This window comes from Osmerus mordax, chromosome 6 (assembly GCF_038355195.1).
Source record: "Osmerus mordax isolate fOsmMor3 chromosome 6, fOsmMor3.pri, whole genome shotgun sequence".
Lineage (NCBI taxonomy): Eukaryota > Metazoa > Chordata > Actinopteri > Osmeriformes > Osmeridae > Osmerus > Osmerus mordax.
Genome location: NC_090055.1, coordinates 7,737,226 through 7,755,532, shown reverse-complemented (window position 1 = coordinate 7,755,532; position 18,307 = coordinate 7,737,226). Strand labels below are relative to the sequence as shown.

General features: G+C 46.4%; 2 protein-coding genes across 2 annotated transcripts; one reads left to right on the top strand and one right to left on the bottom strand.

Annotated features, from left to right (window-relative positions):
• Window positions 1-58: 58 nt before the first annotated feature.
• Window positions 59-9,186, bottom strand: LOC136944536 (NIPA-like protein 2). The gene is made up of 11 exons (XM_067238341.1): window positions 8,939-9,186; window positions 5,802-5,870; window positions 5,494-5,662; window positions 4,373-4,432; window positions 3,773-3,894; window positions 2,166-2,262; window positions 1,927-2,062; window positions 1,504-1,592; window positions 1,322-1,385; window positions 1,034-1,131; window positions 59-620 (listed from the first exon to the last, which is right to left on the bottom strand). The coding sequence occupies exons 1-11, from the start codon at window positions 9,056-9,058 to the stop codon at window positions 526-528; spliced, it is 1,119 nt and encodes a 372-aa protein (XP_067094442.1). The 5' UTR covers window positions 9,059-9,186; the 3' UTR covers window positions 59-525.
• Window positions 9,187-12,919: 3,733 nt separating this feature from the next.
• LOC136944656 (potassium voltage-gated channel subfamily S member 2-like) lies at window positions 12,920-15,685 on the top strand. The gene is given in 6 exon segments (XM_067238504.1): window positions 12,920-13,318; window positions 13,749-14,001; window positions 14,003-14,200; window positions 14,202-14,466; window positions 14,469-14,821; window positions 14,823-15,685. Coding segments are annotated over 5 exon segments (1,431 nt in total). The 5' UTR covers window positions 12,920-13,318; window positions 13,749-13,782; the 3' UTR covers window positions 15,219-15,685.
• The last annotated feature ends 2,622 nt before the right edge of the window (window positions 15,686-18,307 follow it).

The following is an 18,307-nucleotide window of genomic DNA, read 5'->3' as shown; positions in this document are numbered from 1 at the left end:
TCAAGTGTATGGCTTCAGTGCTCCATCTTATTGAATTAAAATGACCGTTTGAAATACAGAAGTGTCCATCGGCGTTAGTTGTTTATTTATACCAGTAGAGGGCACTGGTGCTCTGGCTTTGCCAAGCTGCATTCAGGCCACTCACAAGACATTTAAATAATCACAGTTTATAAAAAAAGTATTGAATTGACAAGTCTAAACACATGTTATCTAACCACGTGCTTTAGTTCTGAGAGAGGAATATCCAGAGGTGAGTTAAGTTGCTAACAGGAACATGAGTGCAATTTCATGAAGGGCAAAAAAACTAAATTCAACCAGAGTATTGGATTGCATTGGTGAATGTGTTTGATCCTGAGGTTTCTCTCCAGTATTTCCTGTTGCATCAGAGCGTATTTCTCTCCTCTGTCCGCAGTCAGGTTGTCCATGTGCTCCTTACCAGTCAACCCAGGAGGAAAGACTGGGTGCTAACTGCGTCTGTGGTGGATGTGTTTGCGTTTAACTGTGTGAGTGTTAGTAGTGCTGAAGTTACGAATCCTCAATCTTTTCGCTTCCGGTACACAGTTTGGCCGCCAGCGATCCGTACGTGCTCTCTGGCTGGACCTTGTCTGTCTGTCTTCTCCCTGTGGGCACAAACAAACATCTGTCTCAGGTCACCAGACTGACATCCCTCCCTTTCTCACCTGTCTGGTAGGAGAGTCTGGAGCAGCCCATACGAGGCCCAGACAAACACAGCGCTGCTGGAGCTCCATCACTGCACGCTCGTAATCTGTCTAGCATCTCCAGCTACATGAGGAATCGGAAGGATTTTACTGCAGACAGGATCTCTTCAGCTCTGTTTTTTTTACCACACAAGACTTAGGTTTTGGACTTGGATTTTGGTTGATGTAACGCAAATATTTAGGTAAGATAAAGCATACGTCATACTGATATGTTCTGTGTTTCACTCGAGGGAAGCCAACATTCCTTAAAATGGCTAAAGAGAAGTGAAGTTTACGAGGACATACTGTGTGTTTGGAGTGAACTAACTACTTACCAGGGATTTGGCCCATAGCTATGAAGTTGCGGTCTGGTGTTTTGATCTTTGGCCTATTCCTGGCGATGAGGAACACACCCAGGAAAGACAGCAGACAGCTGCAGTCGAACACACACACACACACACATCACACCAACACACATCACACTCAGAATTACAATATTGGCCAGGGCTCATTATCATATCTCTATGGTTACAGTCAGATGGGTTCAAACAGTTCTAAATGGGCTTGGTCCCAGTCATTTGGGTAGTTTGATTGCTAACTTGCTTACTTCATTGCTCACTTACCCTAAAAGAAACATGAATATGTTTAACAAAGCCAATCCATAGAACTCCTGGTAAAACACTATTCCTGAAAAACAAATTTAAATGAATGGATGAAGAATATATTGATGATGTGGTATGATACTCAACACAATACTATTTCCGAAAGCCATAATCAGAGAGTGTGATATTGTGATTGTCCATACCTGCTATAACGGCACTGGCAGTGAAAAACACAAAGTTGACAGGGACGACTTCAGTAGCGTCAAACATTCTCATGGCTTGATTGAGAAACCTGGGATGAGAGAGGGAGAGAACAGTCACAAATGTCACACACGTCTATTCCAATGTGATATGAATAAACCATGGCCTTCCTCTACAGGGGCAAACTGTGAATTTATGAACCATCGTAAATCTAAAATGCAGCTTTACACTGACAAGGTCACAGTATCCTTTTTTTCTGCACACTCCATTTCTTCCAATACAAAAAAACATTATTATTTTTATATCAGGGGACAGCGTTCAAGATTGGACTAAATCAAATTATGGTTCCACGGTAGAATGAGAAACCATACATAATATTTGTTCTTTATACATTTCTTTGAATTAAATCAAATAAAGAGGCAAACTTGAGCTGGAAAGCGCAGGATGCCACCATGACCACGAGCATGACGTAGAAGATGGGGTAGGTAAGCTGCATGTAGCCCTTCACAGACTCTTTGATCATCCCAGACACCGCCTTGACTGAGATCACTGTCAGAGAGGCTGCAACCAGATGAGACCATGTGACCATTAAACATTGACATGGAGCCCGTTTGAAGGGCACAGGGTCCTGTGATGGACTCTGGTATTGACCGTGTGATCTTACCCAGCAGAGCGATCAGCAGCATCACTATGACGATGTGTTTCATCTTGCTGACCTTGTACAGGTAGAGCAGAATGCAAAACAGGAGGACCTCTATGAACTGGGTCGAGCGAAGAGTAGGAGAGAGATGGGGAGGAGAGAGAGAGGTAGTAGTGAAAGGACGAGGGAAAGATGGGTCGGGTAGAGGAGAAGAGGCAAAAAGAACAGAGAAGGCAAAAGGACAAAAATTAATGAAATACAGGGGAAAAACCCCCCCACTTCTTCCAAGTTCCTGTCAAGTCAGAGATATGGTCCTCTCTGGGACTGTGTGACCCGGTCACACCAAAACCCTCCAGGCCCTGCCAACACTCTCTGGAATTACATTGAAATTCCCCTGCAGTCTCCAACCTCGACCAGGCATGAACGTCTCCTCAGCGTAACAAAATGGGCAGCGAACACCATGCTCTAATTGAAACAAATGGCCCTAACCGAGAGATGAAATGATTGTCCCGCTTCGTTAATGAGAACGGTTCCCAGTCTGTCCTTGGGAGTTCGGTAGCCGTACTCAGCTATTAGAGGAACCATTATTATAAAACACGGTCAGACAGAGGCACCAGAAACAGGTGAATGCCAGAAATACAGAAAGCTATCATTCTTCAGTCTCTGTGAGAGGTACATGAGATCCCATATCTGGCCTGCTCTATGCGTTTCCATGGTTTCTTTTCATGGTTACCAAAGACCTCCCTGACAATACAGAGGTATGAAAAGCCGTGGTATAATCTTAAACCACCCTTATACACTATAGAATGGCGGAAAGGTGTGCTTCATATTCAGAAGGAGTCATTCCCACACGGGTGGAGCCAGCTTTATGTTTGTCATGCGGATGTGAGGACAACATCGGTCTCTCCCCTGCATTCTTCTAAACGAATCATCAGCGTTTCCTGCTCCTTGAGGAAAGAGCTGATGAGGATTCTGAAGGCATCCATTCGTTTATCCATTCATCCCCTGGGTTGGAAAAGAGCGTCTTATTTTAGACCCCCATCCATCACCCCTGTCACCGGGGCTGAAGACAGGAGTTTGCAGTGCTCGAACATCCATCTGCTGATTTCCTGCCGTCTGTTCAAACCACACATTTGTCTTTCTTGTCTTTCTTTTGATGTCGTTCAAATCTATTTCAGCCCCTCAGTACTCTTAGGGGCATGGTAAACACAGACACATTTCTGGGGTGTGGAAGCGACTTGAGAAATGGTTCAGGAAACGAATGGGTGACTGTGAGCAGAATGAGGATCACATAGGAGGCAGACGGACATAGTCGACACCACGGGCCTCGCAGCACTGAGAGATCACATGACCGATGACAGGACAGAGTATCCAGGACTGCTTTCTCTCTATGACAAAGAAGATCCTGCCCAAAAGGGAGAACTAACAAATGTTGCCCGTAAGTTTGTCTCTACGCAACGCCAATCACTTTAGCGTCAAGAATAGTATTGAGTGAGTCTTGCGTCATATGAACCTTATCTACACCCAGTCATCCTGCTTTGTAGCAGGTGGAGCACACCTCAGGTAAACAGGAAGAGATTTGGGAGACTTTGGGTAAGCTCTGAGGGGGGCGGAGTCAGAGAGGCACTCACCCCGTAGATCAGGAAAGCCCAGCTCATGGCGTACCTCTGGACCAGGCTGGCGGTGATGTGGGTGGAGGCGTGGGGGGCAAAGGTCACGAGGATGTACGTCCCTGTCACCGCCAGAGTACCGCCTGAGGGGAGAGCAGGGACCAATCACAGGGGGATCAGATTAAGCTCAGCTTCCAGTACACGGGTTGTTGGTTCGATTCCTGCACATTTACGTTTGACCTGTGTGAGAGAGGTCCTAAGAGTGAATGGCCCTTCCATGAACGCAGTGATCACGCACATTAACGGCAAACACAATTAGTGTCTTTGTTGGATCACATTACTGCCTTTGGTTACTTCACTGTTTAATCAGCCGTAAACTGAAGAGTAAATGTTTGGTTTGAATCCTCCAGACACCAGCTACATCACCGCTAACAAACAAAACCCCTCCTGTTGACTTATCTCTCTCTGCTCCAAGGCCTCATTTCAAGTAATCTCAAACATAATGTTTCTTGACAGCTAGGGACCAACAGCATCTTAAATCACCGTTCTCCGTTCAGGAGTCCTTCCCTCTGGTTGACAACGGGCTGTGGATGGTGTCAGGGTCATGTGATGGTTACTTACCGATGATGTCGGAGGCACGGATCGTCTCTTTGAGAAACACCACAGATATGACAGCGCTGGCTGTAGGTGAGAAACAAAGTCATTACCATGCCCTAGCATGTAGCACAGCTAAATCTTCCTAGAAAAATAATTCCTAGAAATCTAATCTTCTAGAAGAGGTCTGTCAATAATGGATGCAATTGAACTGTGCATAGGTGTATTAGATTGCACAGGTAGATATGGCCCCTACACATAATATCTCCCATATTTCTCCCACAGTCACTCCAGTAGCAACGCCTCACATGTAGTCCTCCTCCCTTTACCTCAGAGACCAGGTCAGGACTAACGAGTTACCATGGCAACGCCATAATACACACAGTGAAGTAGGCCGGAGCAGCGGAGCGAGAAGTGGTGGGTGGGTGGGGGTGGGGGGGAACCAGGATCCTGTCACACACATCACCCATCATGATCTTAGCCTCCGCCTGTGTGTGTGTGTATTCCCTCTGAGGGTCGATCCGCTGAGAGAACCGTCATTCTCAGATGAACGCGACGCCTCGGCTAAGCAGAGCCAGAGAGACACGGAGCACGCAGGCTCCGGGATGACATCATCCCTTTAGAGCCATGCGACTTTGAATGTCTTCCTGTTCACCCAGATTTGTTTCAGTATTCAGTACTGATAAACCAACCCCCCTCCGCCCCCCCTCCCTCCCCCCTCTCCCCCCTGCCTCCCAACTGAACAAAACCTGCCAGGTCTGCTAATAGCTGTCATTAATAAACATGAGTCATCGTGGGGAGGAGGGGAAAGGAAAGGAGGAGAGAAGGAAGGTGACCTGAACCGGCTCAATATTTAACCTGCCATTACAATGTTTCCTCTGAACAGGTGCTAGTGGCACTAGGACCTGCCAAGTCTGTCTGACTGGCTAGGAACAGACTCAGTCACCATCACAAAGCCATCTGATTGGGTGGAAGGAGGCCACCACCCTGACCTTTAGTTGGCATCCATTTTTTATGATGTTATAAAGTTGACTGGGTGGAGAAAGGAACCCATGTGGGCTACCCAAGGATTCAAATCCAGTGCTCAGCTTCAAAGGGGGATGGTTTCACAACCATAAAGTGATGTAGGGTTAACAGGCTGGGCTTACAGATGACTGACACACAGCCCAGAGGGGCTATGAGGGAGGCGGGGGCGAAGCCGTAGGCGGCAAAGTTGCCCAGTTCTCCGACGCCCATGAGCACGACGCCACACCACCACAGGACGGAGGTGTAGTATGGCTCGGAGCTTCGTAGAGACTGGCGCATGTGGGCGTATTTCTGTCAGGGGAGCACAGTCAGAAAAACACACACACATACATATATATATATATACACACACACAGGATTTTTTACTGGATTTGATATATATATATATATAAAACTTATAACACATCCTTACACACCAACACACCCTCACCTGTATGTTCAGTGAAACACTGATGATGAAGTTCCCACATATAGAGACGAGGATTCCCACGAGATAAGTCTGCAAGGCCAAAACAACAACAAACGTGTAAGACAACACTTTCCATAAACACCCCAACAACCCTCCTCGCTGCTCACCACAACAACAGAGAACATTAGTACATCAATATGGCTTGCTCTTCTGGCCAGTGGGAGGGATATGATGACAATGTGCGTGCATGAAAACAGTACTGTTGCTGTTTCCATTAAGAAAGATGACAGTCACAGATCCTCTTGATCTTATCGAGGACAGTAACTGTGTTGATAGTTACGCACGCACGCACGCAGACACACACACACACACCACTTCCTCCTGTGTCACTGACAGGCCTCGGACACAGACCATCATCCTGATACACCCCATTAGACACAAACATTAGGCATCCACATCATTCCATTATCAACAATCATGGTTCAGACACACAGAGGCATACACTACAGTTCAGTCTCAATCCCACACACACACACACACCATGGTTCAGACACACACACACCCAGACTTACACCCCAGTTCAGTCTCAATCTAACACACACACACACACACACCATGGTTGAGCTTCCTGACTCCAGAGGGAAACATTCACCTAATTTTGCAGACATCATTCAGTGAATTATAATTGCAGTATAATTGCTGAAACACAAATGAGAGCTTATGAGAGCAATTCAGACAGTGTGTAAAAGAAACCAGGTTCCCAGCATTAAAACAAACCCAGCAGCCAAGTCAATACTGGGTAAATATAACAGAGGTGGGTAATTCAGGGTGGGGGGGTTGAATACCTGAGAGGAAAACTCAATCACTGTGAAGCAGACAGGGGCAACGCCACGCATCTCAGGGTTCCCCATTAAGAATCATTATGAAGACAGAGTGAAGGAGGAAGACACGCACATGCGCACACACACACACACACAAACACAGACACACCAGACACACACCAGTCACAAAAACACAACACAGACTAGACACACAAACTCCCCACACACACAAACTGAGTTCCCTGGAGAAGACATACCTCAAGCCAGGGTTGGTGTGGCTGCCCGTAGATGGATTTGAAAAGGTGTGTGATGGTGTGTTGTTGTTTGTGTTTACGTGTACCTTTCCTGAGTATGCGTGCGTGTAACTAGACCTTCCACACAAATGCTCCCTCAGCAGATAGATAGACCATAACTCCTGCCAGCTTGTGTCTAGGGAGGTGATTCACAAGTACAAGAGGCTCCTTCATCCATAACCCCCCCTCCCCCATCCAACCACAATAATCCCCCCCCCCCCTCCCCACACACACACACAAACATTTCACCAGCAGCACAAGGACCAAGATCAATAAATCTCTCCAAGTGTGTGAGAGAGAGAGAGGTAGAGAGAGAGAGTTTAAGAGAGCAAGAAAGAGAGAGAGAGTTTTCCTGTTTCAGGAAGTGCAAACAAAGGGCACAGGCTGGCATATTGGGAGTGTCTTGCATTGCTTGCTTGGCAAACATTACCCACTTTGCCAGTCAGGCAGGTCCTTTAAGGTCACATGGGCATCCTGTTCCTCTTACAGTAGAGTATAGCACAGTGAAGTACGGAGAGACAACACATTCTGTCAACATTTCAGTAATAGCGAGTACAGTAAACACAGATGATGCAGTATCACATAGTTATACTGTGATTTCTAATGTTAGAACAACCTAACACATCATTAATGTTTAATTGAGGACCTGTGGGCTGAAAATCTATCTCAATACACATCAACAACTTACTAACTGTACAACATTAAATTCAACTGTAAGGTCTACCAACAACTGATACGAGCATAGGAACAATAGACTGTGTGAGAACCACTGGAAAGCAATCTGATATTTTAATCTTCTTTCTCTAGTGGAATAATTTGACTGGTCCACTGTTTACTTTTACCACTGGTCCTAGGTAGATGATTAAGAATATTTTCCTCATGTTGTTAAACACGGTAATTTACTACTTAGAAAACACCCCGAGAAAATGTAATCATAGGTACTTGTGTGTGAGTTCCTGTGTGTCTTGGAGAGCTCAACATAATCCCACAAGTGTCACACTTTCATGGCTGGTGCATTCTGGACATACACCCCCCCCACACACACACTTATTGTCCCCCACACACACTTATTTTGTCCCCCACACATACCTATTGTCCATCTCTCCCCTTCTCTATATACAACCTCTCCCTTTCTCTCCCCTCCTCCTCCCTCCGTCCCTCCCTCTGTGGTCTCACTACAGTGATGGAACGCTGTCATAGGAGTGACAACTGACAACAATGTTCCCTTCCCTCCGGGCTTTCTCCAGGGAGACAGGCTTTCCCTTTGTCCCTGACAATGCTGATCTGTTCCTGGGATGGCCTGATGGTAGGTAGGGGGGATGGAGGGTTCTGGGAATGGACAGCCAGCGTGGAGAGAACTAGGGCAGGCTGAGGTAGGAGGGCAGTGGGGACCAGTGGTGTGGAGATGCCTCAGAGACAGCCTGTTCTAACACACACACACACACACACACTGGTTCTATTCTCCCAGGCCTGGTGAGGTCACAGAAACGTGCCCCAGAGAACACAGAGAGTTAATGTGAAGGAGGTTAGGAGATTATCATGGTGGAAGAAAAGACAGAAAGTAAGAAACAAAAAAAGAAACAAAAAATATTCAGAGATTGAGGATTATGTATTTGGATGTACTGTAGAATGTAAATCCCACAAACATCCAGCACCAGCCACTCCAGAACTGTAAGCCTTGGTTTAATATTATCAGATTGGCAGAGATCAGTAACTTCCTGCTCCAACAAAGCTTTGGAAAAAGACAGTAGGCATTTCCTGAATAGTCAAAACATTCTCTGACAGTATAAAAAGTTAAAGGATCATTTGGAAAAAGTAAAAAGGATAAGTATTGCAACGTCACTTTTTTTAGTTGTCAGAAGCCACCAAAATAGTGAATAAGGAATAAAACCTAAAGACATTTGCGTCATGTGATCTATGACCACATCGCGTAGCCTATTTAATTTTAAATACATGCATACCTAATATATATTTTTGCAATAAATTTTACGAAAAATATCTAAGCGACAATAACGTGGTAAAAAATTATATTTAAGGAGCTTACCGTTAAAAACGGGTCGCGGATATCACTCAGCTTAGAAGCATTATGTCCTACTCGCTCAGTAATAAAGTTATCAAAAGTTGAGTTCGTCATGTTTTCCTCCCGTATTCCGTCCATGGCCATCAATTCGACAACTCAACTGCACACTTTGCATCTCTGCCGGCTTTCCAGCCAGGACATCTCGCAGGTGTGTCTCATTCGTGTCAGAGTGGAAAGACTCACGTCTTCCGTCCTGTCTCATGAGGCTTGGACAGGTGTGTCCACTGAATGGGATAGTGGCGCACTTGTGACAAGTATTTATCAGATCTAGCCAATAGACAGCTCTGATACCCTCCCAACTTGTTCAAACAAAAGCATGACAAAATTCAAAGAATAGAATAGCGGGGCAATGCTACAAAGTGATTTTGTTTTGTTTTTCCGTGGCATTAATTGTAAAAGTAAAACCCCCAAAACACATTAGTAACAGTATTTTTACAAAGTCCAAAAGAAACATGTTTACATCATGTTTACATTACATCATTATCAATGACTGTTTATTGCGGAAATGCCGGATCGATTACGACTGAAATGCACCAACAAGACAAAACAATCAATTAAAACAGTTGTGCAATTGCGCATGCTTAGAGCAGTGCTCCACCTGTACGGCACATGTACACAAGGTTGGCAGCATGACAGCCCTCTCAAAAATACTTGCATCCTGAACACGGGAAAGTAGGCGCCATCTAACGGATGGTTGGAGGAACTTAAATGCCTGAAACGGACAACGAGGTAAAAATAGGCAATAGGAGTCAGCGATCTATGAAAAAAACATGGTTATGTTACATCAGTTGGAGTTGAGAAGTTTACATATACAGTACCAACACCTACACAACGAACAACACTAAAGGATGATCATCTAGACTCTCTTCTCATCCTTCTGTCATTAGCAAGCTCATCAACAGCTGCAGAAAACAAATAGAAAAATGAATCCTGGTGAAAGTGGACATTGGAGAACAAAAATGCCTGATCTCATATGATGATGGTCATATGAATAATGAGTCCACCTGCATGGCTGAGCTAGTCAATTGATTAGCATCTCCTCCTGGCTGCTCTCAAGTATTTTTTTCCCCTCTTCTAATCAGTGTTCATCCATAACAATGAAGAGATACAGCCACTGTTTTGTTCTGGCTAGCTCTCATATATAAAATACCCTGCACAGATGGATTGGCACCGTGTTTCAAAAGCAAACACCTTCCAACACAAACACATACACACAGACCCAAGCACAAAACACAGACCCACACACACACTGATCCATGTGCACAAGCACACACAGAATATCTGGAACGCTGAACTAATCTTGACACAAACATTAATGGATTATTTCCAAAATTCTCTTTCAATTGCAAATATATCCTGTGGTGCCTGAATTCATTTGGAGTCATTTAATCCCATGCTGAATCAACAATGAGTGAGTGCTGCTCTCTGCAGACTTTCTAATCTGACACCCCCTCCATGCCAGAGTCCAGGTGATTATCTTCGCATGAAGGAGAGAAGTGGAATAAGTCACACGGCATGTTTTATTTTTTCAGTAGTTAGTCTCAGTTGCATGACTTAACAGATTCCTCTATACGCCTGTCATAAATCTCCCAGAATCCCCTGCAGCTCAGTCTTCTGCCACGGCTTCCCTCAGCAGCTCCAAACGATGTGAGCTGCTGGCAGGCGTTCAGACTTCAACATATGGCCAACTTTATTGACAGCGTTTATCATGCGCCGGGGGCCTTAAACAGGCCAATCTCCCCGTGGTCAGTGTCCCGTTGTGGGGCAGAATATGAACCCTGAAATGACCACCTGATGGTTGCTTCCACGGATGAGGTCAGCATATTGTCTGACCTCTGACAAATTGCATTTTCTAGGCTGAGAGAGAGAGACATGGCGAGAGAGACAGAGTTTGAGAATGAAAACAGAGAGAGAGAGGAGAGAGACAGAGAGAGAGAGAGAGAGAGAAGGAGAGAGTAAGAGAGAGAGAGAAAGAGAGAGGAGAGAGTAAGAGAGAGAGAAAGAGAGAGAGAGAGAGAGAGAGAGAGAGAGAGAGAGAGAGAGAGAGAGAGAGAGAGAGAGAGAGAGAGAGAGAGAGAGAGAGAGAGAGAGAGAGAGAGAGGAGAAGCACTCCTACGCACACTGCACACACAATCTCTGCCATGCCTGCCCCTCGGGCTCGGAGGGAGGAAGACAGTCAGAGAACGAGGGAGAAGGAAGGAGGTACCTTCCCTCCCTACACAATTGACAGGCGCAGAAGGGAACATCATCTCAGAGCCCTGAAAGAGGAAGCGGGGTGATTTGGCTCCCCTCAAGCAGGAAGATGGGATTAGAGAACAAAATCGTTCAAGTGAAGAATGGCTTTAGAGTGATGTAGGAATACTTTAAAAGCGACTTGATTTATATGCACTACGAAAGGCTTCGAGGATATGCTCCCAAAAAAATACCCTGTTTCTGAAACATTGACTGCAAGTCCCAAACATATCAAACCTTCTAAACTGCCTTAACTACGCTTCTGGAAATTGACTTAAGGGAGAAGGATTGGCTTTGAGACTTTAGTCAATGACTCCCCATGCACTAAGTAGCTCATTCCAAGTGCCTTGTGGCTGAAAGAGGAGAGAAATCTGGTGTTATATACATCCTGGCTGTCTGTGGTTTCAAACTGAGGGGCCAAACTGTTTATTTGTAATGATTTAAGGTCAGGCCAAACATCTTGGTTACTGATCATCTCGATACTGAGGACATTTATGTTCTCTCTTGTTTGAATGGTCCTGCCTGGAAGAAAACAATAAAGCTGTCTTTTCTTTCACAGCTGAATTTACTGGGTCACCTCACCGTGTCGGGCCTCCTCTCAGCCTCCGCTGAGACTGAAGCCTGTTTGAAGCCCCGCCAGGAACGAGCTGCATGTGAACGACTGATGGTTTGGAACACAGCGGGGGGTGAGGGGGGGGAGCTGGTTCCTCAAATTCCCAGTCTTGGTAAGTTGATGGCGACGTTCCCCTCACGCAGCGTGTCTTCTGAGAAGCAGCCGTGGAAAACGTACCCTGGATCATCATCATCATCGTCACACTGCTGCGCTGGGTCTGCCAGAATGGCGTCGCGTTTCTAGGTATTCCGTTAACAAAAACAGTCGCTTATCAGAAAACTTGGCATTATCCCTTTAATCGGGATATGAAGATGACTTGGGTAAGATCACCTGAAGAGACAGTAGCTGCTCTGAAAGCACCTAATGAGATGTCCTCAGATCCCTGCTGTCTGCAGCGTTTGTCTCTTGGGAGAGTAGAGGTTGAAGCTCTTCATATATTTATTCACACATTCATTGATATTGGTTTACAGACTTATTTCTCCTCAATTACTCAAGAAGTGTGGTGTTTGGATTATATATACAGATGCCCCATTAATGAAATATGTTATGAACACACGCACGCACATGTATACACATGCAAGCACACATCAAGCGTGACTTGGAATCTCGAAGGAGTGTATGCTAGTGTGACATCAATCTGGGCTCTAGTTTTGCCATGCTTGATTGACATGGTTACGCATTCGATGGGTCTGCCATTCTGCAGGAACCAAGCCAGTAGGTCTCTGTTGTTTACTGAATGTAGTTCAATATCTTCTAATTAAAACTACTATATCCATGTTACTGTAGGCCCAATCAATAGAGCATACCTGGAATTCTGACCATCCTGTTTATCTAGTACACTTGTCTAATGGTTTGATAAATAACTCTTTATTTTCATCCCCACTAATCAATCCTAACCTTTACAGACGAGTAATCTGTCTTCCTCTTCTACTGCCATGGTTGGTTAGGCTTTCTAATTTCAAGACGAGGTCGACCTACAGCGCCAGGCGCGCGCGTGCCTGAGACCGTTCGTGACTGTCTCTCTCTTTCTCTCTCACACTCTCTCTACTGGAGCTGTCCCTTTCAGCACCACGGAGGTGTTGTGATCAGTCGGAGGGCGGTGCGTACGTGTTGCTGCGCAGCAAAAGAGAGGGGTTAGATCGAAGACCCGAGGAATTCCCTCTGAAAATCGAAGCACTTGGAGCGGCTTTCTACTTTAGATCGAGGCACCCGGTTTCTGGTGAATGCTTTAATGATACACAGCCTGTAGGGAAATCTGGGGGAGGACACATCTTTCATGTCTGAGGGAAATCATCGGATGCCGGGAAATCCCTGTCTACCCAGACAATAAAGCGTGACAGATTTTAGAGACCAGTTATTTATCGTCGCAGAGAAACAAATCATCTACGTAGGCTATCTGAACTTACTCGCAAGCTCCGCGGAACACAATGCCTTCAACGGAGTTGCAGCAAAAAAGACACGCTGTGTAAACGAAGAGTGCCAAAAGGGCGTATACGAAAGTAAGTTGTCTTTACAGAAGATACCACATTATCAAAAATGTTATTTTTTATTAGCCTAGGTTTAATTGTCAACGAGACTCATTGACCACAAGCATGGTGTAATTGATGCAAAGTTCAACTACAGATGAAAGGTACTCTTCCAGAAGCACTGTCTTTATTGTGTCGTTCGACTCCAAGCATATCCTGGAGTATTGGTTTTGGTCTTAGTCATTTTACATAACAAAATTCTGATTCTGGATAGTAGCCTATTATTTCATCGTTGAGCAGAAAATCAGACAAAGACACTGTACACGTTCGAACACGTTTGTTAATCTGACAGCGTTCGGTCCTCGTCGTCAAGTCTGAATAGCCTCAGTTTATTGCCCACTTTCGAGAACGATTCCAACCCCCGTACCGCGGTCTCTGATTAAAGTCTTTGTCTGCCTCGCAGGATTTGCGACTCTGACCAGCCATTCGCGCCAGCCATGACCGGACAGAGTCTCGAGGAGCTGAATGGCGCGTACGAGGACAATGCCATCCGCATCAACGTCGGCGGGTTCAAGAAGAGACTGCTGTCCAACATGCTGTCTCGCTTCCCCGAGACTCGTCTGGCCCGTCTGCTGCTCTGCCAATCAAAAGAGTCAATACTGGAACTGTGTGACGACTACGATGACACAGAGAAAGAGTTTTATTTCGACAGGAATCCCGCCTCTGTTCCCCTACGTGTTGAATTTCTACAACACCGGACGTCTTCATGTCATGGCAGAACTCTGTATCTTCTCTTTCAGCCAGGAGATCGAGTACTGGGGCATCAACGAGTTCTTCATAGACTCCTGTTGCAGTAACGCTTACCACTGCAGGAAAATGGACACAGACCGCGACGACTGGGACGGAAGCGAGGACGGAGGCAGCCACCACGTCTTCTTTCGACGAGATACTAGAATTCTACAACGATGCCACCAAGTTCGACAAGCAGCCCTTAGGGAGCGCCCGGCGGCGCGTCTGGCTGATGCTGGATAATCCTGGTTATTCCGTAGCTAGCCGGGTCATCAGTATCCTCTCCATTCTCGTCGTACTGGGCTCCATCGCCACCATGTGCATGAACAGCATGACGGAGTTTAGTTCGAGGGACAGCGAGGGCCAACTGCTGGAGGACCCCAGGTTTGAGACGGTGAGCACTTCGGCATAGGTTGGTTCACCTTCGAGCTGGTCACCAGGTTCACCGTGGCGCCTGACCTCGTCCACTTTTTCGAGCACCCCCTGAACTTGATCGACCTGGTGTCCATCCTGCCGTTCTACCTGACGCTCGTCATCAACCTGGTGGCCGAAAGCAGTCCCGCCCTGGCGAACCTGGGGCGCGTGGCGCAGGTGCTGCGCCTGATGAGGATCTTCCGCATCCTGAAGCTCGCCCGTCACTCCACCGGGCTGCGCTCCCTCGGCGCCACCCTGAAGAACAGCTACAAGGAGGTGGGCCTCCTGCTCCTCTACCTGGCGGTGGGGGTGTCGTTTTTTTCCGTGATGGCCCTACACCGTGGAGAAGGAAGACAGCGAGGATCTCTCCACCATCCCCGCGTGCTGGTGGTGGGCTACGGTAAGCATGACGACCGTTGGCTACGGAGATGTGGTGCCGGTGTCCATCGCGGGTAAACTGACCGCGTCGGCGTGCATCCTCGCAGGCATCTTGGTGGTCGTGCTTCCGATAACGCTCATATTTAATAAGTTCTCCCTCTTCTACAAGCTGCAGAAACAGCTCGAAATCGCCATGAGGAGCTGCGATTTCGACGAGGGGATAAAAGAGGTGCCTCCCTCCGTCAACCTACGGAACTATTACGCTCACAAAGTGAAATCATTCATGGCGAGTCTTTCCAACATGAGTCGGAGTTCACCCAGTGAACACAGTCTCAATGAATCAATACACTGAAAGCTGAGAGAGTTGGCTCGCCGCCCGGCTTTCTGAGCCAACAGCCAAATCAAGCGAGAGAGGCTTTGAGGACATGATTGTTTTGTGTGACACCAGAGAGCAGGGGGAGCTGTCCAGCGTTCTGACCTCGTGGTCGAGCGGGAAACGTGACTGTGCATATACACTATTGTTCCAAACGTTTTCTTTTTCTAAAATTAACAGACATTACCCTATGTGTTTGTTTAAGTCTCTGATAAAGGAGACCTACAGTGTAAGCATCAATAGTGTTGGAGGTCATGGGCTGAAGTTGTACCCTTGCTGTGTACTAGGGTGTTGTGATAATGTCCAAAAGTATAGCTTTAATCGTGTCTTTTGATTCTCCACTGTTGTGCTGCTGTAACAAACCATGTTAAAGATGCATTGTTATTATAATGTTGCACCCAATAGGCCTGTGTAACTGTTTGTACAATGTGTAAAAGAGTATACACTCAACCAACTGTTCTTAATAAAGAGCACAAGTGATCAACAGATGGGTCGGGTAAAGCTTTGGATAAAGACATCTGCTAAATGGAAATGAATGAAAGAACAGGAATCCACAGACATCAAGAAGCATAGAATGGCTCACTTTTCTGTCAAAAATCACAGCGATGTCATAGCCAGCTTCCAACAGGGAACAATGTAGCAGTCAAGGCCACAGTCCCATTTACACCCAGTCAAACATTGATTATGTTGACTCAGTCAGTCATGCACTATTCATCGGAAAGGTCATGAGGTTGGTGTGAATGGACTGTGGGATTGGGAGTGGGCAGGGGTGGAGTGGAGGAGGAGGAGGGAGGGGAGGAGGAGGAGGAGGAGGAGGAGGAGGAGGAGGAGGAGGAGGAGGAGGAGGAGGAGGAGGAGGAGGAGGAGGAGGAGGAGGAGGAGGAGGAGGAGGAGGAGGAGGGAAGGGTTGTGGTTTCCATCGAGATCCCAATGGTGACCTCTGACTACTGAAGTGAAGATAATCAACCCGGAGGAGGATCAGAGAGAATGTTTACTGAGGGAGCCTGACCACACTTTAGTTCCATGAAAGCCAAGAGTGTTTGGTTTGAGTGAAACCCAGAAGCAGGAATGAGCTTCTCTGTTGTCCTTCCACCCTCACAATATCCACCATGAACATATCCGTGTTATGGAATTCTACTGTAGACTGAATACCTGAAGAATGTATTTCCAGTACAGCCCTCATGTCGCTCACACGATCCTGTCATTCAGATAAACTGAAAACGAGTCAAGGAGTACACAGAACACTCATCTTTTTAGACAGACATGCACATAAACATTCTCCGACCAGCAGTAATGTTCAAATGACTCCGAAAATGAAGGAGAGGAAGGCTGTCTCTCAGTGCAGTGTGGTAGGAGGGCAGTGTACGCGACACTAACAAGTCCTTGTTATGGATACAACGCATTGTTCTGTGCAATGCCTGTCAAAGGACATGGCTGAAGAGAGGATGTTTAGCTATTGTCGACCAGTAACCGTTAGAAGGAACATTACCGTCAGCTCACAGAGCACTTACTGTGTCGACAACAACATGTGCAAGTTGAAGCATTGATTTCAGAAGCCAATGATGAATGTTTTAACTTATTCGTAATTTGAATAAAAAATGAATGACAACACACCCTAAATAAACAAGTTCAAAATGGAAAAGGTTTCTAAAAAGAGCACCAGCCATGGATTAATGTGAAGGCTGACATTCACCAGCAAACAAAAAAAGAACAAAACCAATATACCTTCCAGGATCTCCTGGGAACAGAAGAAATAACAAACCAAGTTGTGGGAGCTAGCCGTTTGCCAACGATCCTCAATTAGGTACGCTCTGTCTTATTTAAATAGCACAATTCCTAAGACACGGTGTCAAAGTTAATTACTGAATTATTCATGAAAACAAATAAGTAAGGGAATGACTCTGAAAGGCCCTCCGAATGAGGTGGAGCGTTGTCTAGACTGGCCTGCAGGAGGATTACTCAGGATGCTGTCTGGCTGGAGACAGAAAGGACAGGTCATGCTGAACGGTCTAGGGGAAGATGGAGATGTCTGTGTGTGGGTGTGGGTGTGTGTTTGTGTCTGTGTCTCACCTGTACCATTAGCCACTCACTGTGAAGATAAATGAAGAAGTCTGCCCTGCTTTTCTCTGGCATGTGCCACACAAATACACACACACATACACACACACACACACACACACTCACAGACACCCACCAGAACACACCACACCAACACACACAAACACAGCAGACGTTTGTTTAGTCATTAGAGGAGAAGAACAGCAGATGTGTGCTGCTTGTCTCCCTTCTGCACTGTCGTAACAACCCAGCGTTAAATATAGGAGAGGATCTGTCAGCTCTACAATCACCTGGAAATCAGAGAGAGAGAGCATTTGGAGAGAGAGAGAGAGAGAGAGAGAGAGAGGGAGGGAGAGAGAGAGAGAGAGAGACAGAGGGAGAGAGAGAGAGAGAGAGAGAGAGAGAGAGAGAGAGAGAGAGAGAGAGAGAGAGAGAGAGAGAGAGAGAAAGAGAGAAAGAGAGGGAGGGAGAGAGAGGGAGAGAGTTTGGAGAGAGAGAGAGAGAGTTTGTAGAGAGAGAGAGAGAGAGAGAGAGAGGGAGAGAGTTTGGAGAGAGAGAGAGAGAGAGAGAGAGAGAGAGAGAGGGAGATAGTTTGGAGAGAGAGAGAGAGTTTGCAGAGAGAGAAAGAGAAAAAGAGGGAAGGAGGGAGAGAGACAAGGACACGGGGTTGAGCAAGAGGAAGAGAAAGTGTAAAGAGGAGGGATGGAGAAAGAGTGAGGAGGGGACGAGAGACAAAGAGACGGAGAGACTGAGGAAGGAACAAAGAGACAAGGAGGGAAAGAGGAAAAGAGCGGAGCCCCGTTTCTCATCGAGCTGCCGCCCGTGAAGCAGCGGGAACTCAATGTTCCCGAGGCTTTGCATGTGGGTCGAGAGACTGTTTATTGTGTGGAGCTGTCGCTAATGGAGAGGTTACTGGAGCCAGTAGCAGCATGGCAGAGTCTCCCAGGCTACTGAGACGAGCCGGTGTGGAGTCTGTTACTAAGGTTCCTCTGTTATTACACATGGCCATC

Coding starts and splice junctions, on each gene's coding strand:
- LOC136944536 (XM_067238341.1), bottom strand. CDS start 9,058: ATGGCCATGGACGGAATACGGGAGGAAAACATGACGAACTCAACTTTT. Junction 2,063..2,165: donor GCTGCTGATCGCTCTGCTGG/GTAAGATCACAC, acceptor ATCTGGTTGCAG/CCTCTCTGACAGTGATCTCA. Junction 1,386..1,503: donor TGCCAGTGCCGTTATAGCAG/GTATGGACAATC, acceptor TTTGTTTTTCAG/GAATAGTGTTTTACCAGGAG.